Consider the following 24145-nt stretch of genomic DNA (forward strand, 5'->3'; position numbering starts at 1 on the left):
CTTTTCTCCTGCCTTTTCTCCTGAATGACGTGAATAAAACGGAATGGAAACGCATTCGAAAAATCTTTTCGACTACAACACGTTGGAGATGGTCAACGAGGGAGAGTGAAATATAAAAGATTGAGGATTAATGAGATGGCAGAGTAATAGCCAGCGAGATGAAAGGTAATCGATAGAGATCTCCGTAATGGAATAATTCCAGAGTTAATTCCGACAATAAGTGAGAGAGGTAATTAAAGCCTTTATTGAACTCTGTTTGAGCGTATACTCTACACGCTCGAAGTCACGAAACGATGAGCCTCTCTAACTGCGGTTCCCCGTTCTGAACCGCGTTGTTAATATGATGACGAGCGCGAAGCGGAGCGAAGCGAGCGAAGGAGGAAGGAAGGATCGGAAGGAGGTGATGTCAGAGGGAGAAGGCGGAGGAGGAACGAGGCTGACTGTTCAGGAGAATTGGAGGGGCCGGTCTCGCTCGACACCTGGGGCCCGCCGAGGGGCCCAGGAGGGAAGCGGGTCCGCAGGTGCGGTCGGGATGAAGCACGGCCGTGCAATGTGGTGCGGTCCGTCGTGGAGAACGGGAGGAGGCCGCTCTCGCGCGATCGCCTCTGTTTCCCTCGCGAGATTTCCCTCTCGAGAGTCCGGTCTCGCGCGCGTCGCGCGTTCCTCCGCTTCCGGGAAACGCATACGGCTTTTTTCGCGAACCTCGAATGCGCGTGTTATTATATTGAGCTATCGAAACGCGAGGTATGTACGTCTGATCGGGTCAAGTCTTCTTCCTGCGGGCCAAGTGAGATATATAGCCCGACGGTGCATTCCTTGGACGGAACGCGCTCGGGGGTCCCCGAGTCGAGTCTCTCCCTCCTTTCTTCTCTCTCTCTCTCTCTCCCTCGCTCTCTTTCTCTCCTTCCTTTTCGTCACGCGGACGGAATGGTAAGTGGTACCTTTTTCGACAGGTAAAAGTTTCCTACTTCCTACGCGACAGAAGTCGAGAGGACCGACGTGGAGAATGTGTAACCGGATATCCAGCGGCGTACGCGTACTTTGATAACTGGCCGGTATCATCAGCGAAACGAGATCTCTTCTGCGATCCGATACCTATTAATTAATTAACGAATACACATATAATCGAAAAACGCATATCAATTATATATATCATATAAATTGAAAGTAAATTAAATTAAACTCTGCAAGCAGTTTAAGCCTTAACTTGAGAGTTCAAGCCAGTCCATCAAGTCGGCCGCTCGTTTACTTATAGGATTATCAAACGGAGCCGCGATTTCGACGCAATCGCTTTCTCTCAATGCCAGTGCGCCGAGTAAATAAGCGTGCCACGGCCATCTCACGCCGCGTGATCAAGCGCACGTTCTAAGATATCCGGTGATCCGGAGGTGCCTCGGAAGGCGGCTCTCGTCTCCGCTCGACATCACCTGTCGCGTGGGTGAGCGGTGAGCCAGTTCAACGTTTTCCGAAGTCGGCGGTGCGACTCGGCGACCTACTTTAAAGCTTTAAGCTGCCGGTAGATACGACGCGATTGCATATGAACGTACATGATCGAATTGTCTTAAGTCTTTAGCGTTCTTCTATTAGCCGGAAATTCCGCGGAGTTGCTGGAATTACCTGCAATTTTCGCTCATCTTGTACAATGATATAAAGAGAGAATCTGTTGAGATGACTCACTTTTAAATATTGATTTGACGCGTATTGTACGAATGTATAAATTCATATTGAATTGTAATATAATATTAACATAATATGAATTATACCAAATTTATTAATACAAATTATATTATACTAGAAATATTTTATTGAATACATTATTATAATTTATATTATATTAATATTTATAATATATATATATATAATTTTATATTATAATTTTATATTATAATAAATTTGTATTCAAATTTCGCAATAAATTTATAGATTGAAAGCGCAGCGCGTGAAGATCTTCTCGGCCAACGTTTCGGATGTACGTAAGTGGAAGCGGAAAATCCTTCCGGAATTACGATCTTCTCGAAGCTCTTTTTGATTGTCACTGACACGAGTCGCGATGATGAGGACTATCGTTTACTGTTCGACGCTCCTCCTGACGATATCGGCGTCGATCGTCGGATCAGTCAACGAATGCGAAGATCCCAATTTTCACTCTTTAGAGACCCTGGAGTCGTCCAAGCTGGAGTGTGGCCCGGCCTTCAAGAACCGCTGTCGCTGCCTCAGAACATGCTACGACGGTCATCATCAGTACGTCGTGAATTGCACGGGTACCGGATTCCACGACACGTCCCCGCTAGCGCATCTGCCTAACGAGACACAAGTGCGTAGACCAAAGTCCGCAACTCTACTACATCATTAAAGATTTTTTATTCGATCTAACTGGTTATCGTTATTATTACTATTATTATAATTGTTACGACGTTGTGTGCGAACGTGGGTTTCCTTTGTAATCGATGTAACTTTTGATGTTAATATATATAAGCATCATCCTCTTTAAAATCACCGTCAAAGAATCTATCGCGAAAAATTATATCATGAACGCGTTTCGATACATCCCAGGTGCTCATCTTTACGGGAAACGAGTTGGAAGAGCTGCCTTGGAACGTGTTCGGCACTCTGGATAGCCTGCCGCTTCTGAGAGTGATCGATATGTCGAACAACAAGATACGCGAGATACGCGGCAAGGCTTATCACCACGTGCAACACGTGGAGCGCCTTATACTCGACTTCAACGAGCTCTCGCTGGACCCCGCGAGGAGTCACCCGCGGGTGTTCTCCAATTTCATCTCCCTTCTGGAGCTGCACCTAACCGACGCCTTCGAGGACGGTCCACCGAGGAATCTGGCGTCGACGCTTCACGACATCTTCGTGAACAGGTAACTGAGTCATCTCATTAATAATGCGGTACGAAAGGGGGCTTGATTTATTTATTTAGCTCGAAACCGAGAAATTTCTATCGCCACGGAATTAAAAATTCAAGATTAAGGTAAGAAGAAGTTGTAAATGTAATAATGAAAAATATATTTTGAATTAAAATTAAAATGTTAAATTTTTTATTTTGTTACAAAAATATATCTAAAAAATAACTTATAGGATGACCCACACAATATTTTATTCCTTTATTTCTTTTTTTTTAGAAGAGTTAATCACTCAATTGATGTTTCTTTTAATTATTATTTTTTCCCAGCAATCTCACGCAGCTGATAAAGCTCCATCTCGAACAGAACGAGATCTCGGAATTTCGAGACGTCAACGTATTCTGCGATCTACCGAATCTCCTCGATCTTCATCTCGGCGATAACGATCTGACCGCGCTGCACTTCAATCTGTCGTGCCTGCACAACCTGCGCTTCCTGGATCTACGGCGAAACAAATTCACGAAGGTCCTCGAGCGCGATCTCCACACCATGGACAATCTCGCTAAGCACGAGCGGTCCGTATCCGTGGATTTTTCTGGCAATCCCTTCGAGTGCTCTTGCAAGCTTAATCCGTTCATCAAATGGATGAAGAAGACGAAAGTATTTGTCCGAAACAAGGCCAACTTACAGTGCTACGAGGGTAAATCTTCATCGATCAGATAAATATGTATTCTTTTCTCAACCTGAAAACCAAAATTCACGCTCTCTTTCCTTTATTAGGTAACGCAATTCACGACTTCCACGAAACGAAGAATTGCGCTCCGAAACTACTAGCCTCCACCCGGCGAGGGGCGACGGTGGTGCTTTGCTTTCTCTCGATGGTGCTGATCGCCTTGGTGTGCGCCTTGGTCTATCTACAAAGGGCGAAACTTCAGAAGAAGATCGAACCGGTGCTCGACTCGGTCAGCAAGAGGGTGCGGTACACTTCGATAGCGAATGGTGATACTCGCGAGGACGTGTGAACAAAGTAAGAGGAGAGAAACTGTATTGCAACAAACGAGAAGTCTTCGCTTAATTCTTAAGTGCGCAGTTCTGCATATGTGCAAAACGACTTTTCGATGCTCCGTCTACTCTCCTTTTAGAAATTCGAACTAAAAACGCCGCAGTTTTGCTTACATTTAATGAGTCTTCTCTGGCCCTTCTGGATGGGAAAGGCTTAGATGGTCATTATTTATTTAAAAAATACTTAGAATGCTACGAAAAATTGCGCATTTAAAATTTAAGATGAAAAATTTTGTTTCCGTCTCGCGAAGGTGCCGAACCTGAAAACATCCATTCGCTCGTCTCGAAGCGAAAAGCGACGGGTGCGAATTAAAGATCGCGTCCCGGAAGAAACTCCACGCACGTGAAACTTTTGTAAAATACTTTCAGCTGTAACGGTATGTACCGTCGTTTTACGTTAAATTATGCTTCAAATTTCTACGGTTCTCGATAATTCGCGCGTTCGCAACGGCGCGTGAAATTGAGCATGAATTTTCATGTTTGACGCATTTTCAGGTACCGCATGTAGTCAATGAGCGATATCGAATTGTGATTAATGCTACCTATAGTTATTCAATTTAACTTTACGATGTAATCCGTTTATAAATAAATGTTATTTATTATAACGATTTCTGGAATTTATTTCTTAAGGACAGATCTCTGCGTTGCACTCGCGTAGTCGAATTTCCGTAAAGGAAATGATAATAATAAATTAATTATGTATGATAAATTAATCGCGCGCGGAGACCTGCGTAGGTGTTGAGGTTCGGTAGGTGTAAAAACGATGTGGATTTTTCTTCTTATCAACGGCTATCGGAGCGTCGACACCTTAGTCGAGATTAGATACTGCGTATAGTATATTTTAAGTTGCCTTAATGACTGCTGTTTGTTCAAAGCGAGGAAGTGTTGCGGAGTTATTTTAGCGAGTTCCTGTCGTTTTAACGTCGTTTTTTGCATAAGTTTACACGCTCTCGAGCTTCGCGCTAAGCGCAACGAGAAAAATGCCGCTCGTCAGGCGACTTCGTCTCGACGAGGTCATCAGCTCGTACCCGGAACTCGGGCCCACAGCTCCAGATGGTGGATACTCGTGGTTGGTCCTCCTAGGCGTTGCCTTTATTCAGGTTCGATTATCGCACGTGAATCTTTGACAATAAAGCGCGCCTTCGTTCAGAAATTAGATCTCGCGATTCTACAGTCACTGGCACTGAATACTGTTGCCTGACTTTTTGTTAAAATTATAAAATAATTATACATTAATTCAAATAATTATTTATTAATATTTATATTATATAATATAATTATACATTAATAATTATTCGCAATCTGTTTCTTAAAATTAACGAAAAGTTGTCAAAGCAACTTGGAAGATAAAAAACAGTCGGTATTCGACGCAATACAGGGTATTTAGAAATATATGCTCAATAATATCGACATTTTTATTTAAAGAAAGAGTTATCGTGCATTTTTTCTTTGTTTTCACGCGTAAACTGTGATACGTTAAAAACAATTTTGTTCCAGGTGTTACATTGTTTACGATGTAAGTTTGCCGGAAGGAACGCACGAATCGAACAATGATTTCTCGTTAAAACTTTGCTATACGATAAATAGATCCATGCCACGTCGCGATAGTCTCTGTAATTGTTTCGATAGGTAAGTATAGAACCCCTGATATGTATTGTTACGCCTATATCTCACGATGCCCTGTATAACGCGTCTACTAAATATCGCACGGTGTATCAAGATATATTAGACAGATTCTGTTAAAAATTTACAGATTACCGTGCCCAGCGTCCTGTCGATGTACGGTATAGTGCGGGGATATTTGGCCATGAACAGTTCGTCGATTTACTTCGATCTGTGGAGCGAGGTCACCCTGGCGCCTCTACTGTTCGTCGCTTTTTGGAGCTTAGCAGGTAGTTTCTATTATATCACTATTATATATCGGCTTTTTATCACGACTTCCACTTATCTTCGCTTACGATCTTTCAGATCCGTGGACCAAAGCCATCACGGATTTGGCGTCGATACCGCGACTGGTCGGCCTCATCGGCGTGGCTCTCCTCACCACGGGGGTGATAGCTTCCGGATATTTGGCGACTGGCGGGGTGGGCGCGTATTTAGCCGGCTTGAGTGCCGGCGCGGTGATGGGCATAGGGGCGAGTTTCGTGATCGTCGAAAGCGAGACCGTGCTGCGGAGGCATTTCAGGGTGAGACTACCACTGGCGCTGACGTTGAAGAACATCGCCACGTCTATCGGCTTCATCCTCGTGCCGGCGCTCACGCATTTCCTGCTCGTGGAAACCGGTCTGAAGGCCGGGCTCTTGCTGATGACGATCGCCTTCGTTCCCACCGCCGTAGGCACTCTGACCTTGCGCTTTCCAGCTCCACAACGAGCGTCCCCTTACAGGTGACGGCGGGGGACGTTCTCGTCCCGTTTATAAATTTAAACTTTCGCGTTGATCCCTAATTAAAGCAGAATCGTAATTCTGAAATTTATCTTAAAGAGACTATCTTAACGCTGCGCAATCTTGTGTCAACAGATTGCTTCTGGCCGACGAGGATAACGAATTGGGCATCAGGATGTCTCCGGATAGAGAGTCAGAGTCGGAAACACGGGATAACGGCGCGGATAACGTCGGCTATGGTACCGGCGACAAACAGGATAGAAATGTCGCGCCTTTGTTTAGCGAGGTGAACAGCATCTACGGGTATCAGGATCCGGACGAGGACGTTGAACTCTTCGTCAGTCCGACCGCGCGATCAGACAGCAAGTGGAAGCAGGAGTTTCGCGTGGCTCGCTACTCCAGGTTCTGGGCGGCTGTGGTGACGTGGACCGGGATAAGGGCCGGATCGCTCTTCTTCTGGATCTTGGTACCCGCCTTGTTCCTGCAGCGCGCAGATCCGGTTTATTTCACGGACGACTGGGTGACGTTGCCGGTGGTCGCCGGTGTCGGTTCGTTCGTACCCAGCATTGCCAGCTACTGGTCCATCGTCACCACCGTTCAGTATAGAAGAATATATTTCGGTGGTGCCTGTTGGCTCGGCAGTGTTGTTCTGTTAAGTGCGTGCACAAGAATCGCATTTCTCCTTAATTCCAAATAATACTCATTAATGTAACGTTCAATTTTACGCAATATTTATTATTTATCGTGTTAACATGTCCGAATTGTTTACACGCATGAAACTCATTATATTACTTTGATTATCGCCGACGTCTTATCCACAGGTTTAACATATACATATGACTACTACTGGTTTCTAACGTGGTCGTTGCTCGGTGGAGTCAGCATCAGCAGTCTGCTCGCTTGTCAAGACTTGACGCTGTTCGACGTGCTGGGTAATCAATTCGCGCATCGCTCGCACAGATTGTTCTCCACCATCGTCGGATTTGGTGTGCTGGCCTTCTGCTTCGTGCACAGTACGTATATCTTGTAACATTGATTTTTATATATTCTTTCTTTTCTTCCTTATACAATTTTGAAGAGTTTTATGAATTTTGTTTCTTCGGTACGCGCGACGTACCGAATATGACAGTAAAAGAAAAATTCACGACCCAAAGATTTATCGAATTTACAATTTGATCACAGGCGAGAACGCGTGCCTTCGCGTCGTCGCGTTGCTGCAGTTTCTTGGCGGATGCTACTGGATCGTGCCGCCTATTTGGGAAATCATACGAGCGCAGAGGTTGAGAGAGGGCTAACAAATATCATTACATAAACAATACGCTGCTGTTTATCGCAGAAATATTTATAAGGCGTTAACATCGATGACGGAAACTGGCGATGATCGCGATTCATACAAATAGTAAAAAATACTCTTACGAAATAATCTTAAGAATAGATACGTGTACTCTTGTGTAATCGAAATCTATGCGAATTGTTTTCACCAGAAATATGTGATTACTTAATTCTTCATACCATATGTCAATTCGTAAGTTACATAACCGACTATGGATTGTCAAGAATGTATAAAGGCAATATCGCAACAAATTTCAGGACTTTATATGTTCTTTATAACTTGATGGAAAGGCAGTAAAACAAGTGTTTTTACATTATACGATTGTCTAAGTATGACCACAATAAAGTGTCGTGAAAACTTTATTAAAATAACTTTCTTAATCTTCGACATGTCAACAATGCACATTACGGTATTATCACACTGATCATTGTCTTACTTTAGCGATAAAATTATTCTATATTATTTGTTTTTATTTTGCACATTTTTTTATATCTGCTTAGAATACATACGATCGCATATTTCAATCTAAAAATTAGTTATTCGTTAGCAGTACATACTAATATGCTTGGCAAAAATAAAAAATGAAAGAGATCGATAATATCTCAAGTAAAAGCTAATATGCGTTCGCGTAAAAGAGTCACTACCGTGTATATATATATATATATTTTGATAAATTTATAAATAATTTAAAATATAAGAAAACGACGGCACACACAACAATAAAAAAGGTTATACGATATTCGACAGATCTTAAGCTGAAACATACGCATACAACATATATTTTATGCCCTTTAGCTCATTTAACAATTTAATTATTTAATTAACTAATAAAATAAATTTCGCTGTTATACAGAAGACAAATGGATGATCTCAATATGTTATCGTTTTACATTTCAGTATGCGATATTGTTCTGCCGCATTTTGTATTTGCATGAATTATTCAGAAGAACATATTAATAACTATATTACCCTTAAATTCCTCCTAGGGTCCAGCGGACCCCAGACCCTTTACAATGATATATTTTCAAATGTTCTTGCCAAAATGGAGCTCATGCTCCCATTGATGATAGTTGAGTGCGTGACCTACCCGTTTGTACACTTAGCAGTACTCGCAGTTTACTTAATTTTTTATACTATGTTGAAATTGAAATTTTAACAATATAAGCATTTTATTCTCTTTTCTAAGCCTTGAACAACATTGAAAAAAATTTGTATAACTAAAGATCAAAAAATCAATGAGTAAGGAGACATTTTTCATCCTGAGGTCTTTTAGACCCCTCATGTCATTTACGAGATTCTTGAGAGGTATGATATGTATATTTAAGGGTTAATAATAAATTAATAGAATACTATTATATAATTTTAAAACGTCCCAGATTATAATTAGAAAATAGCAAGAATTTAATTATGCGTCCGTAGAGAGACGCTAGAAGATAATGAAAGTTAATAGAAGAATAAACTTTTGGATAATAATATACTTACAAAGCCTGTGAATAGCGCTAATTTCGGTGCCATGTGCAGGTCTTCCCTTTTCGTGACTGTATCCTGATCGGGCATCATCTTGTCCGCAATGCAATATGCTTATAGACTTTTCCATTCAGCATTAACGTAAAAAATAAAAAAACCGTCGTACCATCTGACATCGTTATATATAATTGTCTTGGTATTATAATCAATTTTATAATAAGTGTTTCCTCTCCGATAGCAGGAGCAAAATTAATTTTAGGAAATCTAAATATTCTAAAATATTTTATCTTTTTCTGAAGATTGAATAAAAAAACGAAATTAAAAACTAAGTTCTTTTCAAATAATAGACAACTTGAATTAATTATTTGCTACACCGTATTACCATTAACAATGCTATGGAACTTATTATACAGGTTGCGCTGTTGTCTGCAACATTTTTGGGAACACATTCGGCAACTTTTATTAAATTTCACATAGAAGAGATTAGAAATACTAAAGAATTTCGAGATCTACCACAAGTAAATTTAATTAAGATAATATAATTAATCGAGAAAAGTAAATTATACTTGAAGTCAGCACTTGTCATTTTTTGTTACCATTTAAGACAGACAAGGAATTTACATTTGCAAATACAGAGTGTTTCTGAAAGAGCGCCCATTAATTACATAGCGCTATTTTTTGTCAAAAATTGAGTCGAAGAAATCTGAACCATTTTTTTTCTATAATGCATAATTCTAATGCATAATCTGTACAGCAGTAATTATTGACTAAAGTCAATTCAATTAGCACCATTCTTTAACCGAGCGTATACACTCACTGACGTACTAATTCAGAATTTTTCAACTCAATTTTTGATAAGAAATAGCGTTATGTAATTACTGGGTAATTTTTAAGAAACACTGTATGAGAATTTATATTCAAATAAGTACTAATATATATATTAATTACACTTAATGTAGTTAAGTTATCTGAATGACATTTCGGAAAAAGGAAGATAGAAGAATAAAACTAACAATAATTGTTTGTTACTCATTGTCAGTAACAAATTGCTTATTTTGTTCTATTATTGCAATACTATAAATCTATATATATATAGTTGTATTTATTTATTTACCTATTTATATTTTATATATTTCTTTTTTGTTTAATTTGACATATAACTATTTAATTTATTCTACGAAGGCATACATAATAAATAGATTATGTGATTTATTCAGGATTAAATATTAAATCCTAATATGTTATAGTCAATCCATTTTAATTTAGTGGATCTATGCAACATAGTATATGTAATAATTTATTATTGTAATTTGACAAAAGCGTCCCTACAATATATTTAATGTAATTGTAAAGATCCGTAGATCCATTACACTACAATTATAAAAATTTATTCATCACTCACCGACCGATGCGCAACAGCGGAGTTATTATGCAACGTCGCTACGATGATTCTGTAACAAGCAAATATAAAATCCAAATTAAAACATTGTAAAAAAGAAACAGTCACTATTTCAAAAAATAATTACTAAACACTGAACTCTGTATTCTAGTTTATTAAGCAAATATTTAACGAAATAATTATGAAGTAATATATATTTATTTAATTTCAGCTATACAAAGCCATGAAATGGACTTGGTTTACAATTAATTATGAAGTAATAATAACAAAGAAATAATAACAAAGTAATTTTTTGAGAATACTCTAATATTTATTGGACAAGCTTCTATTATAGGATTTCAAAAATAAAAATATTTTTCTTTAATTTTTATTTTCTGAATAATTATTTAGTTAAAAAATAGACGACTTCCGCAATAAGATATAATATACAATATGTATACATATAAATCAATTATATTTACCGCAGGTTGCTCCGCCGGCGCCTGATGTCCTCTCGAGTCAGCTCGATCCGCTGGCCTCCGCAGGTCCTTGGCACAACACTCGCGAAACCGCGGGCAATTACAATCGCGCGATACTTTGCACGGCACCCCCGCGACGCAACACGCGACACGACGAACCGCTTATACGATCGACGACGATTTTTGTGTTAATAGTGCAATGCGGATACCTTTAGCTTCCCCGTCGTCAGGGTGCTGAACTGAACCCCTCAGAGTACTAATGCCTCTACACCATCTGCAAGGTCGTACCCGTTGGGAGAGGATCATTAGCAAAAAAAAAAAAGAATTTTGTGTAATTTCACACGAAAAGTGAGTACCGGACGCATGTTTAAATAAAGCACCATATACTGTTAAAAGATATATAATTATCGTCCGTAAATACATCGATCGAAAGACAAAATTTGGCGCGACACTTGTATAACGGTACTCTCAAATTTAACTTAGGAAAACGTTAATAATTATTATATACGATATCGCGCGATACTTGCGCTTCCGAAAGTGCGACGCGACGAACCGCTTAGACGATCGGCGATGATTTCACATACGAATCTTTGAACTATTATTAGTTGCACTGCTATATTAACAGTTTTCCGGTCTTCAAATTGCTGGGTCACCACACCGCACCAATGTCATATATCCGTTTAAAGGTTTATCGCCGGCGAACAAACTGCACGATATTAAGCTTTTACACTTCGAAAATAAGCACAGCAAATTCCGTATGCCGGCACACATTTTAATCGCTGAAAATATTTAATGTCAAACAAAACGCATATCAAGTATTCTATGAATTCTATCTGATGTAGTCTAGCTAATTATTAATTGCGGTGGCATATTGAACCCGAGTCGCTCGCGCCGCTATTTCTTCGCTCGAGTGTCGCCGGAAGCTATAGAAGAATGGCATGCAAGCGTAGGGGTAGGGCGCGCGACTTCACGCCGCGGCCCGTGGGATAAACAAAGCAATTAAACGCTCGAGCTGTCGAATTGTTACTACGTCACGCAACGAAATATTTAAATTGTGACAAGTAACAATGTACGGTGTGCGCGTTTAATATACGATATCTCATGTTTTTCAAAGTTATTCGGTATGGATTTGTTCATGGATTTCTGTCGCGTATGTTACTTAACGATATTTTTTGAAAATTATTAAGTGCCTCGCGCCGCGCGGCTTTTCGGACCTCTTTTCTTCTCGTCGATCGCACTTTAATACCAACATTCTAAAACTTTTTATCGCTTGGGCGCTCGGTGAAAAAGTCGAAGCTTCGAAATGCGCGACGGACGACACTGATCAACTCTCGAGAAATACGTTCATTTCAACTTTGTTATATGTATTTTTTAATATTAGGCATGCTCTCTCAGGTGTAAAACCTGAGTTTCGCCTATCTTATTATCCAAGTTTATTCTTCTATTAACTTTTATTATCTTCTAGTGTCTTTCTACGGATGCATAATTAAATTCTTGCTATTTTCTAATTATAATCTAAGACATTTTAAAATTATAGTATTCTATTAATCTATTATTAATATTGTTATTAATTATGTTTTTCTGAATAATTTATGTTACACAAAAAATGCGGCACAAAGATCAAATGTAAATCTAACCAACCTTTTATAATAAAACTTTGAACACAATAACGAACCTTAAATCTTTGTACAGTTGTGGATGTAAAGGTTGGAAAGAAGAAAAACTCGCGTTGATTTATTTGAAAAATATCTAATATTAAACATTGACGATATACAGAGAAAATACGTCGTACGCCATAAAAAGTCGCTATGAGATTAATAAAAACCTAACAACTGCAGGTCCAGACTTTTACAAAATATCGTTAAATCAGACAATGATAAAAGTGTCACGCGTGTCACACCTTATATTCCTATAAATATTTCACAAATAAAGTTGATCGACCATATACCATAAAATCATCTTTTTAAAATAGTTAAGAAAAGGGCGCCAAGTGTTCGCGCCCTATTGTGCGTATAGCTATCGCGCGATTGAAACATTATTGTTTTAATCTATTTTTGCTATAAAAGTAGTGTTATCAGACATCGTGCCAAGTGAGCGTGAATTTATACATATTAAATTTAATCCTTTCTCACATAAATATGTAATTTAATTCTTCTATCGTACTTAATATAGAATAATAAAATATTTAATGTGTAAAAAAGAACTTGTTAATGAACACGAAAAATTATGTTTACCATAATATTTAATTTTTTTTTATGCTTATTAAAATAACAGAATACTTTATCCAAAAAAAATTGGCGTCTGACTCGGAATATTGTCTTATCATCCAGCCATTAGCGGCGGCTGCTTAACCTCGTCATAGATGTGCTCGACTCTTTTGTCGTTCATGCCGCTCATCACGTTGTGATACACATTTAAGTTTGGATTTCTTACATGGTCGTCCTTCTTCTGCAGGTAGTATCGCTGACCGAACGTTCCTGAGTAGTAACATCTATATAAGTTGATGTAATTGTCGTGCAAAATTGTCTTTATTTTGTCGTTTTAGGGGGACTTTATACGTCTATTGCACATATTTTCAAGAATTTTTTTGTCATAGTAAAATGTATTGAAATATCTCGAAACTTTTATATATTATCTCACATATTATATATTGAAGTACTTAAAAAAAAAATTTTTTTTTTTTTATTTATGGCGACAAATGTAAGGGTATCCCATAGAAATCTGGTTGACATGATATCTCGAGTTAGAAACGTCTGAAACAAAACATTCAAACGGGATATTAAAATATAAGTAAGTGGCTATAGCCGGTACTAGAATTAAACATTTTGGGTAAAAAAAAACAAAATGGCGGACTTTTTTAGTTGCAAAAAACTGCAAGATATTCGTCGAGATATTCAAAAGTCCGCCATTTTGTTTCTTTTTACCCAAAATGTTTAATTCTAGTACCGGCTATAGCCACTTACTTATACTTTAATATCCCGTTTGAATTTTTTGTTTCAGACGTTTCTAACTCGAGATATCATGTCAACCAGATTTCTATGGGATACCCTTACATTTGTCGCCATAAATAAGAAAAAGAAAAAAAATTTTTTTTATGTACTTCAATATATGTGAGATAATATATAAAAGTTTCGAGATATTTCAATACATTTTACTATGACAAAAAAATTCTTAAAAATATGTGCAATAGACATATAAAACCCTTTTAAACATGTCGTACCTTTGGAATCGTTTTCGTCGGTACAGCTATTTATGTCGAATTTATCCTTCTCAGACTTAGCCGTGTATCGCACTTGAGCCATTTCGTTCTTGACAGCCATTCTACGACGACAATATCGTATATACCTCCATGCAGCTAACAAAGCGCCAATTATAACAATAATCGCAAGTACGCCTCCGATGATATACTCATATCTTCCGTCATCTATCTCTTGGATATTACGGAAGAACAGTTGTTTGTCGCAATTCTCACCTACAGAATAATTCCGAAAAAACCTCAATTCTTCATACAAAACTATTATTAATTTTTTTTAAATGTACTCTAAGTACCTGTATACCCTTGCCTGCAAATACAACCCTCGACTGAATGGCACCTGAAGAATTCGTTTTTACATTCGCAAATCTCCAAACAATAGTGACCGTAGTACCCCTCGGGACAAACTGAAATCGACAAGCGTTGCATTTAAATATAATTTATCAATATATAACATAGTTTGGTACATCATTCCTTTCTGATGGTGGTAACAGTCTACCAGCTTTCGGTAGCTAAACCTACTTTCGGTACACATGGTCCCGGTCCATCCCGGCGGACATTGACAAAGGCCATCCTTAAGCCTGCATTTACCGTCGTTCTGACACTTGCAATGCTGTGTACAATTAACGCCGTAAGTGCCCTCCGCGCAGGGTGTTTGACAGTACTCGCCTTGCCAGCCAGGTCGACATTGGCATACACCTGATTAGAAAATAATACATACCTCGGTATAATAAAAGGAATTAGAGTAGACGCATTTAGACGAATATATATCTTAGGAAGATTCTCTTGCGAGCTCTCGACTTGCCTGTTACGTGATGACATTCCCCGCCGTTCTTACAGTGACAGTGATTCGCGCAGTTTAGCCCGTAACGATTGAGCGGACACGGATGTTCGCAGGTGAGACCCAGGTATCCCGTACGGCAAACGTACTCGCCGGTAACGTGATTGCAAGTCATATTTTCTAAGGAGAAAATTATGATACTTTAGAATTTATCGCGATAACATAGAAAAGTTTACTATAAATATAACTTTATACATATATCGCCTATTAATTTTTAGTGCAACACGTTTGTTATAACAATTTATTAATTCTTTTACCACTTTTGCCTTAACCGAATGTAAGATGGATAATCTAATAATCAATAAAATTATTCAGTGATTGACAATAAAAGTGACTGGTGATAAAGAGCAAAATGAATTATTATATGCATACTATTTGCGTCAGCGTTTGCGCAAGTAGAGATCAAATTAGATAGTACGATTTCCGAGGCACCCAGATTTGACTGTGGTTTCTGGTAGTATTTCTTACGCTGAACAAAAAATTATATAGGTCTTATAGGGCTAACTGTTCTAGTTTTCGAGATATGCAGTATTAAGGCTCAAAATAAAAATAATATGAATCTTTCCTTTTTTCAATTATTAGATATAATATATTATCGTATTTTATATTTATACTTTCTAACACGCATAAACTCTTTGCCTATAGGACGAAACAAAGTATATTATTGTACAGTTGTATATACATAGTAATATAAAACTAAATTATTTTATGAAATATATATAATAGTAATTTATTGCACGCGTTACTTTTTGGGTCGGATGACGCGTTTTAATTACAAAAACAAGTCTGGTACAAAAACAAGTCTGGTTAAATCTAGTACAAAAAACTGTCGTGAAACAGGCGTTGACAGAGAGGGTGGTTGTGGAGAGAAGGGCAACGCCCTACCTTGCGTAGGGGTCTTGCTAATCTTTTCTGTATCTATTTTTAGTACATTCTAGACTCATCTATTTAGTAAAAGGCGAGAGAGAGAAGATTTAATACATATTATATAAATCATATACGTCAAGTGAATGGAACGTCCCACCTTGCGTACGGGGCCTCGCTAATCATTTCAGTATTAATATTTTTAGTATATTGTAGACTCATCTGTTTAGTATAAAGCGAAGATTTAATACATACCTATATTTATTAAAATTTAAGTGATACATTATAGGGGTGTAAACTGAATAATTTTGTTTCCTTTTAACTAATATTGCATATCTCGAAAACTAGAGCAGTTAGCCCTATAAGACCTTATAATTTTTTGTTCAGCGTAAAAAATACTACCAGAAACCACAGTCAAATCTGGGCACCTCGAAAATCGTACTCTATTCTTCGAGAATAGCTGTATATAATAGAAAAAAAACCTACATCCACACACAAGCATGTTATCTATATCTCCGGATGTACAATGCCATCACAAGCAGAAGAATTGATCTTACAATTTAACCCCAATTTCTTCTCTTTTATTTCTTTCCGATTGTAATATATCAAAATGTATGTCGCGGCAGATGGGCAAATTTACGTACAGATATGTTTCTTGAGAGAGACTGACCGATTTTGCATAGGAAAAATAGGAACTTATTGAGATATGATGTAAGAATAACATTGCATTCAGAATTAAGATATTAAACATAACGCAATCTGCCACAATAAGGTGTAATAATATACATTTATCTTATGTGTTGCCTACAAAACATTAATTGGTTCAAAAAATATGCAAATTAAATGTGTTACACTCAAACGATGTCATGCGCGTTTAAATCTTGGATATTGGATCTTCGCTTTACCGTTCATTTTCTCCGGGCACTTTTCTCTGCACCCCAGCCCGTACCATCCTTCCTTGCAGGGTTGCGAGCATTCAAAGCCCTCCCAGCCCTTGGCGCAGACGCAACTTCCGGTCGTGGGATCACACGAACTGTTGTGCATGCATTCGCAATGCAAATGACAATCCTTGCCGTAAAGACCTTCCGGACACTTTGTTTCGCATAGTATTCCTGTTTCAACGTTAGAGCAAAATCCATCTCGAAAAACGACTCTCTGCTGCATGACTACCATTAAGAACCGTTCTTCATACGCTATCGCTTCTCTTTACTCTTTATATTACAATACCCATTATTCAATTGACAATATATATGCAGTATAGCTATACACAAGAACAAAAACAAGATAATATCAATTTGACTCTCTATTCTCTTTGAGTACGTTATTGAATAATCTTATTCACGATCGCTTTAACAATAATTTTTCTATTGATTCAACAATGACGCGACATGTTGATTTTCTCGACAAAAAAAATTTTTGACTGACGACTAATATAGCGCAAAAATTAATTCAACAAACCTCGCCATTCCGGCTTGCAGTTGCAATACCCGGTAACGGAATCACAGTCCACGGTGTTCTCCTCGACACAGTCGCATCTCTGATTACATCCGTTTCCATAGAAGCCCTTTCTACAACGATCCTGACACAGTGTACCGATGAAGCCAGCCGCACACGTGCACGTGCCTGCGTTTGTTTAGATTTAAGATAACATGTATTCTGTGCAAGTAGTGAGAAAAAATTTAAAGGTAGAAATTTGTCGCGTATTTCTTTGTATGTTCCTTTTTAACGATATCGATGTAAAATTTTACTATCTTTATCGCGAAGGATCGAACCGGAATAGTCACTACCCGATTGCCTTACCATTTTGCGGGTGGCAGGCTGCATTATTATAGCAGCTGCATTTTCCTTTGCAATCCTCGCCATAGAACTTGTCATCGCACGGACGATCGCACAAGATACCGACCCATCCTGGTAAAATGTCGAAGAGATACGTGAAATTTGTGTCATACTTAGCGATGTCGAATATTTTCATCGAAAATACGTTTATTAGCGAGACTTTAATATAATAATTCTACTAAGTAACTAGTATCACTAGATAATCCTACTAACAAAGTAAAGTATGGTACGTTTTACACACATGAGCAATGAAAGTTGCTGACGTGTACGAAAAATATCAAACAAAGCTGTCCAATACTATGCAAAATGTTACGCAGAATAATTGTGAAATAATATTGATAAGATACTCCAGGAGACAATAAATAAAAATAAAAATGACCAAACATTTAAACCCAAAAGTTTCACTCTGTTACTATATAACATTGACTTCTTCCGTGACTAATTTATTTCTGTAACTATACGTGCATTTAAAATATTTTCTCTAAACGATAGCAGTTTATAATTACAAATCATCGAGTATGATCAAGTTACGCTTACCAGCCGTGCAATTGCAGCTTCCGTTCTCAGGCGAGCAGCTGGCTCCGTTCTTGCAGGCGCACTTCTGCGCGCAGTCCTCCCCGAACGTATTCGCGGGGCACAGATCGCCGCAATCCTTTCCGCGATATCCGTCCGCGCAGAGGCAAGTGCCGTCGATGGGCGAGCACTGCGCGTTGTTCTTGCAGGTGCAATGATTTTGACAACCCTTGCCGAAGGTATAGAAGGGACACGGCCTGTCACAGGTTTTGCCGTCCCATCCCGTTTTGCAGGAACATTGTCCAGTCCACGGATGACATTGCTCCGTATTGGTTTTCTCACACTCGCAAACCTGTGAATTAAGTTTAATTTATACAATTGGTGCGAGACATCGTAAAAGTTTATAAGAATAACTTTCTAGTTTCTAATTGTAAGAAGTGTATATGGGGACTCACTTTTGTACAGTTGGAACCGTACAAACCGTCCTCGCAGGCTCGTTGGCTGCACGTTTCACCCATCCAATCTGCACCGCATACACAGGTACCGTTACTAGGATTGCACGTAGCATTATTTTCACAGGTGCAATTGTTCGTGCAGTACAGTCCAAACGTGCCCTCGGGACAAATCTTCAGACACTGGTTGTCACATTAAAAAGAGAAAATGAGATATTAATTATATAGATTTAAAACCTGCATTAACATATAAATTAGTATAATCGGCGTTGACGTACTTCGTCGCCGTAGAAGCCCGGCTTGCACTGACACTCGCCTGTAATGTGATCGCAGCCAGCTTCGTTATAGCAATGGCAGTTCAAAGAGCAGTTGACGCCCCAGGAACCCTCCGGGCACCGATTCGCACAGACCGTACCCTGTGTGACAAATATTTTATTTGTAAATGTCGAATCGCAGGATACAATTCGTTTGCGCAAGATCTCGCGTACCGTCCAGCCGGATGTGCAGTTGCATTCACCAGTCACGGGGTTACAGGATCCACCGTTCTGACAACGGCAGTTTGACTTGCACTCCTCTCCATGTGTGCCCATCGGACACAAATCGCCGCATCTGCCCAACACAACAGCGAATCACAGTGATCGACACGAGTCTCGTTACATCTGGCTACGTCTAGCTATTATTTATTTAGAACAAACCTCATCGAGAGAAACTTTCTTGAAAGATGCGTGCAAAAGATGTAGAGATATTTCATTTCCGAGTGGTAATGTAAAATTCCTCGATAAATATTTACGGGTGTCTACAACGAAATTTGCAACTCACAGTGGTCCGGTGTAACCGGGGGTGCAACGACATTCGCCGGAGATATGATGACATTTTCCACCGTTTCTGCAACGGCACTCCTCGGCGCAGTTTTGCCCGTAGAGATTAGAAGGACACTTTTGATCGCAGGACACGCCGGTCCAGCCTCTGGTACACTTGCACTTGCCGTCGAAAGGGTCGCACGTAGCACCGTTCTGGCACTTGCAATCCATCTTGCAATCTCTGCCCCATTTACCCGAAGGGCACTCTGTTCATATGAAAGTTAAAATTAACCTCCTGTACACGCCGTTTAAATAAAATGATATCTTCGATAGCGCAGGAAGTCATTGTGTATTTCTTTCATCCGTTTTTAAAAATAATTATATGAGATATAAATATTTCAGAAAAACCCGTCAATGAAACTTTTTAAACACAATAAAAATGTATTTACGCTAAGTATTCCCCACATAACATGCATATCAACAAGACGTCCAGAAGATATCCCGAAAATATCCTATCTCCTAAATATATCTTCGGGATATCTTCTGGACGTCTTTTTGATATGCATGCTATGTAGGTCGTGATTTCCGATTACGTGTATTTAAATTCCTTTCGTGAACGCGAAGTGTCATTATTACTAAATTCTAACATACATCTTTAATAATATTCTCGTTATTTCACGTTCGCTATATCTCTCTACGTGTTACTCTAACACATTGTTATTTATGTCGGATATCGGACTGTTGCATCGCAAATGAAAAGTACGTGCACTATAATAAAAGAGTATTTGTTTCGCCAGCTAGACCGGAATGCATGTCCCGCCGTTATTATTATTATAAAAATGAAGCTGCTCTCACTGGTATCACATAACGAGCCGCGGTATCCCGACTCGCATTCGCAGACGTCAGGCGCAGTACAGATACCGTAGAGACAACCCTCGGAGCACACTGGAATGCAGCGATCGCCTTTCGTGGTCTTCGTGTAGCCTTTGCAGCATTCTTTTACGGGCCTTTGTTTCGTCACATTCTGCAAGAAACACGTAAATACGGACCGTAATTCGCACCGTTCCACACTGAGAAAATAAATATTTTAATCTAAAAATATATTTATTAGGTGGCTCCTAATAGGATATTTACTTACTTCTTACACATATTTATTTAGAATTAGATATTTTTATTTCAATTAAACAAAAAAATATCTAATTCTAAATAAATATGTGTAAAAAGAAAGTAAATATGAGGGCGGCAGTGTGGTCTAGTGGTAGAACGCCAGACTCGTAATCTGAGGAACCATAGGTTCGAGTTCATTAGAGCCATGAAGCATGGAATGTTTTTCCGATAGCTGCGCCCCTCCGTGCAAGATAGGCTCTTGTGCGGAGAAAACTGGGCTCCGTCTTTCAGAAAGAGATGTTAAGCCGTTGATCCAAAGGGTTAAAGTGAGAGGAAAAGGATATAGTGTTGGTAGTAGATTGCGAACCCTGCGGGGATATGCAATAAATTACGAATTTTACAGGAAGAAAGTAAATATGCTATTAGGAGCCACCTAATAAATATTTTTATGGATTGAAATGTTTTCTTTCTCAGTACGCACCGATAATCGTTTTTCCGCAGTTTTTTCGTTTGAGCTTGCTATCGCTCCGCGACAGTAATTATAAGGACAAAACACAAATCTAGATCAGACTTTTTTACAAAATATAAGAAAGTACTTCGTAGACGCGGATTAGATAACCGACCTGATTCTTGTAGACTGTCTCGTACTCGAGGCTGTACGTGGTACACCATCTTGGTATGATTAAAATAAAACACGCTTTGCTGTCCCTCACCGTGTAAGGTTTTCTCTCGGACACTTTCACCGTTATCGTATACCTAAAATGACACTCGCTCTCATAAATTCCACCGACGATAACGCTGTTTAACGAGCGAACAAATTATTAAAATCTCGGTTCCCGACTGCTTACGTTTCCTGCCGGGTGCATACGTTCGGTCCCTCGAGGCTTGCTCCTGTCGAGACTATCACGGTGGTGGCCACGATCAACCACCACGCTGCAGACTCCATTCCGGATCCAGACAACATTGAACTTGGTGAGCGAAACATCGCTATCGTCTTTCCACTACGTTATTGTTGCGCCGGATCGTATCCATTCGCTCGAAAAGCAGAACGATCGACACGTCAACAGATCTGAGAGTAAGATTATGTCGAGTTGACGTTTTAACGTGTGTCACAATCCATGTAGCAAACTGATGGTATTTATTGTTATTTTAATGTCAAAATGACGTTTTGACGTCAAAATAATTATTAAATAACGTCACAATAACGTCAACGCGCTATCTGAAAACGGCGCGATTTATTTCCCGAATTATACGCAAACGATTGCAAAATGTGCAGAAGCATGTACCTCGCACACCGGATATACGATAACTGACACGTCGACAATGCCGGACCAAACTGTGGACCAAGAAGCTTGCCTACAATACAGTGCGTTATATAAGTATACAGTGCCTACACAACTTGTGTTTTCTGCGATCGTCTTACATCGATCGTCTTACATTGGACTTTGGACTTCAGATAAGCGCTACGAAGAAGGATGATCATTTCTTTCAAGCATTTCCGGTCATAATGTCTCTCTCCGTCACGATAAATATTATATATATAGGGGTGACGAGCTAAGCTATAATATTTTCTCTATAATATCAAGTATGACTATAAGATGGTAACCGATATCGTTCGCGCGGCACGTGAGAAAGGAAGAAGCATTCGCGACAACAAAATTTAAATAAGATTTAGAATTTAGAGGTAGACCGAGTGATGAAAGTGTCCCGGAAACCGATAACATTTATACATTTTCGTTTACCGTAATTTAGACTGCTCGCGTCGACTGACCGATGATCGACTGACAACTGCGCGACGAATGAATCATGAAAGTTCCGGGGTTTTACGATAAACAAAGAATAGGCCAGACACTTATTCGGGCACTTGGCGGAAGTGAAACAGCGAACGGAAATGATATATTTATCATTTATTATCATTAACTGGCTGCGCGGAATTGTTATATTGTGACTGGATTTTTCAATCCAGTCTCTTCTAGTGAGATAGCGGCTTCCGTTTAGTCCAGTTTTAATTGCGAGCTTGAAATCAACACGCGTCTCCAAACATCTATTGTCGAAGAAGTTTTGCTAAAGAAGCTGCGAGAACGGCTGAAGCACATTGTGACATGTATAAACATATAGATAAAGGAATTGATAAAAATGTCGCGGCGTCTGTGATGAGTGTTATTTTTAAAGTTATTGCATTCTCAAACAATAATAACATTTAAATTTGCATAATAATAATTAAATATTAATCATTGAAGAAATATTATGTTTTGTGTAGTGTTCTTTTTATTTTTATTTAATTTATTTTATATTTATATAAAAAAAATATAAAAAGAAAAAAAAATACTACACAAACTATTTAATAACTAAGATTTATATTCACCACCTAAGATTCATCATGACGTTATGACCGTAAATATTCGCCGACAATGCGAGTTAAAAAGGTATAGTCTTTCTTCTCTTGCTCTCTCTCTCTCTCTTCTCTTGCTCTCTCTCTCTCTCTCTCTTTCGCGGCGCTTATCTAATAAAATCAAATGTAAGACGACACGGAGAGACGCCTAAGAGCGGCCATTGTTTTGATGCAATCGCTATAAGGATAGGCTCCACATATTCGCACGAAACATGGACGTTCAACTAATATCCTCATAAAATTCTTCAGAGGGTTTTTAAAAAAATTTCTTCTTCAATAAAAAAGTGTTGCTAATAAAAAGTTATTAAGAACGGATTTTTATACGTTACATCTACAAATTACAATTATCATGTTTATCTATACATATTTATTTATATAATTTTTCGCGATAAAACTTTTGAGACATTGAAAGATCTTGAACATTTTGCTATAAATATTCTCAAAATTCTAGTCGATGATAAAATCTAAAAAAATTTACATGCTGACATTATTTATATAAGAGAGCATTATGTTTTAAATTTCATACAATTCTTAACACTTCTGATTCTTCTTACGACCTCTTCAATATTGCAAGAAAATGGTAGTTACATTTTCCTCATCTTTGAATGTACTTTTAGTACGATATTCTTTACATATTAAACACAAATTTATTCAATTTTTAATATTTTTAATAATCATTTTTGTTGTTAATTGATATACAGCCTTGAGTCTCCCATTATAGTACATAAATAATCTTCAACTTTATTATAAGTGCCCTTAAAAACCAGTAAACCTATACCAGTGAAAAAAGCTAAAGAAATTTATATTACTTATACAGGAGCGCTCATTTTTTTAAATTTTATGCAATTGTTAACATTTCTGATTCTAAAATTTTTATCACGGACGATAAAACGTAAAATGCTCGCCAAACATATATATACCTAGTGGTTCTGCCGCTCATCTCGCCCAAACCTCTTATTTTTATTCCTTTTCGTTTATACGAGAGAACGGAATAAAACCACGTAGATTTCAATTCAGCGTATCATCGTTACATCTCACGATAACTGACGCTCTCGGATTTTCACTTTGATAATTATTTCGGGCTCCGACCGGTTTAGGTATGCATCCGCGCGGTGATTCTTTTCTGGAGATG

The 24145-nt window shown here is 38.5% G+C and overlaps 3 protein-coding genes across 9 annotated transcripts; 2 read left to right on the top strand and 1 right to left on the bottom strand.

The window, feature by feature from the left end:
- Positions 1–523: 523 nt before the first annotated feature.
- On the top strand, positions 524–4522 carry LOC143904251 (trophoblast glycoprotein-like). Of its 5 annotated transcripts, none has more exons than XM_077418794.1 (7): positions 524–744; positions 954–1055; positions 1256–1445; positions 1924–2314; positions 2554–2870; positions 3182–3552; positions 3633–4522. In XM_077418794.1, exons 4-7 carry the CDS (start codon positions 2051–2053, stop codon positions 3872–3874), a joined length of 1194 nt encoding a protein of 397 aa, XP_077274920.1. In that variant the 5' UTR covers positions 524–744; positions 954–1055; positions 1256–1445; positions 1924–2050; the 3' UTR covers positions 3875–4522. The 5 variants fall into 5 exon arrangements, with proteins under 5 accessions (XP_077274920.1, XP_077274927.1, XP_077274928.1 ...); XM_077418801.1 differs by having other exon boundaries at positions 1256–1438; XM_077418802.1 differs by lacking the exon at positions 954–1055.
- Positions 4523–4670: 148 nt separating this feature from the next.
- Positions 4671–8981, top strand: LOC143904250 (uncharacterized). The gene is made up of 6 exons (XM_077418756.1): positions 4671–5014; positions 5668–5806; positions 5883–6300; positions 6434–6954; positions 7120–7311; positions 7481–8981. Exons 1-6 carry the CDS (start codon positions 4895–4897, stop codon positions 7591–7593), a joined length of 1503 nt encoding a protein of 500 aa, XP_077274882.1. The 5' UTR covers positions 4671–4894; the 3' UTR covers positions 7594–8981.
- A 3707-nt stretch (positions 8982–12688) lies between these two features.
- LOC143904237 (uncharacterized) lies at positions 12689–22410 on the bottom strand. 3 transcript variants are annotated; one of them, XM_077418713.1, is made up of 18 exons: positions 22059–22338; positions 21908–21977; positions 21470–21690; positions 21245–21377; positions 20370–20538; positions 19534–19780; positions 19203–19323; positions 18993–19130; positions 18718–18897; positions 18287–18614; positions 17714–17821; positions 17372–17536; positions 16819–17025; positions 15014–15169; positions 14731–14907; positions 14505–14615; positions 14176–14427; positions 12689–13432 (listed from the first exon to the last, which is right to left on the bottom strand). In XM_077418713.1, exons 3-18 carry the CDS (start codon positions 21604–21606, stop codon positions 13278–13280), a joined length of 2784 nt encoding a protein of 927 aa, XP_077274839.1. In that variant the 5' UTR covers positions 21607–21690; positions 21908–21977; positions 22059–22338; the 3' UTR covers positions 12689–13277. The 3 variants fall into 3 exon arrangements, with proteins under 3 accessions (XP_077274839.1, XP_077274829.1, XP_077274848.1); XM_077418703.1 differs by lacking the exons at positions 21908–21977; positions 22059–22338 and adding an exon at positions 22364–22410; XM_077418722.1 differs by lacking the exons at positions 21245–21377; positions 21470–21690; positions 21908–21977; positions 22059–22338 and adding an exon at positions 21103–21229.
- Positions 22411–24145: the final 1735 nt, after the last annotated feature.

The sequence above is a fragment of the Temnothorax americanus genome, unplaced genomic scaffold, assembly GCF_048541705.1.
Source record: "Temnothorax americanus isolate GAGA-0224 unplaced genomic scaffold, ASM4854170v1 Scaffold106, whole genome shotgun sequence".
Lineage (NCBI taxonomy): Eukaryota > Metazoa > Arthropoda > Insecta > Hymenoptera > Formicidae > Temnothorax > Temnothorax americanus.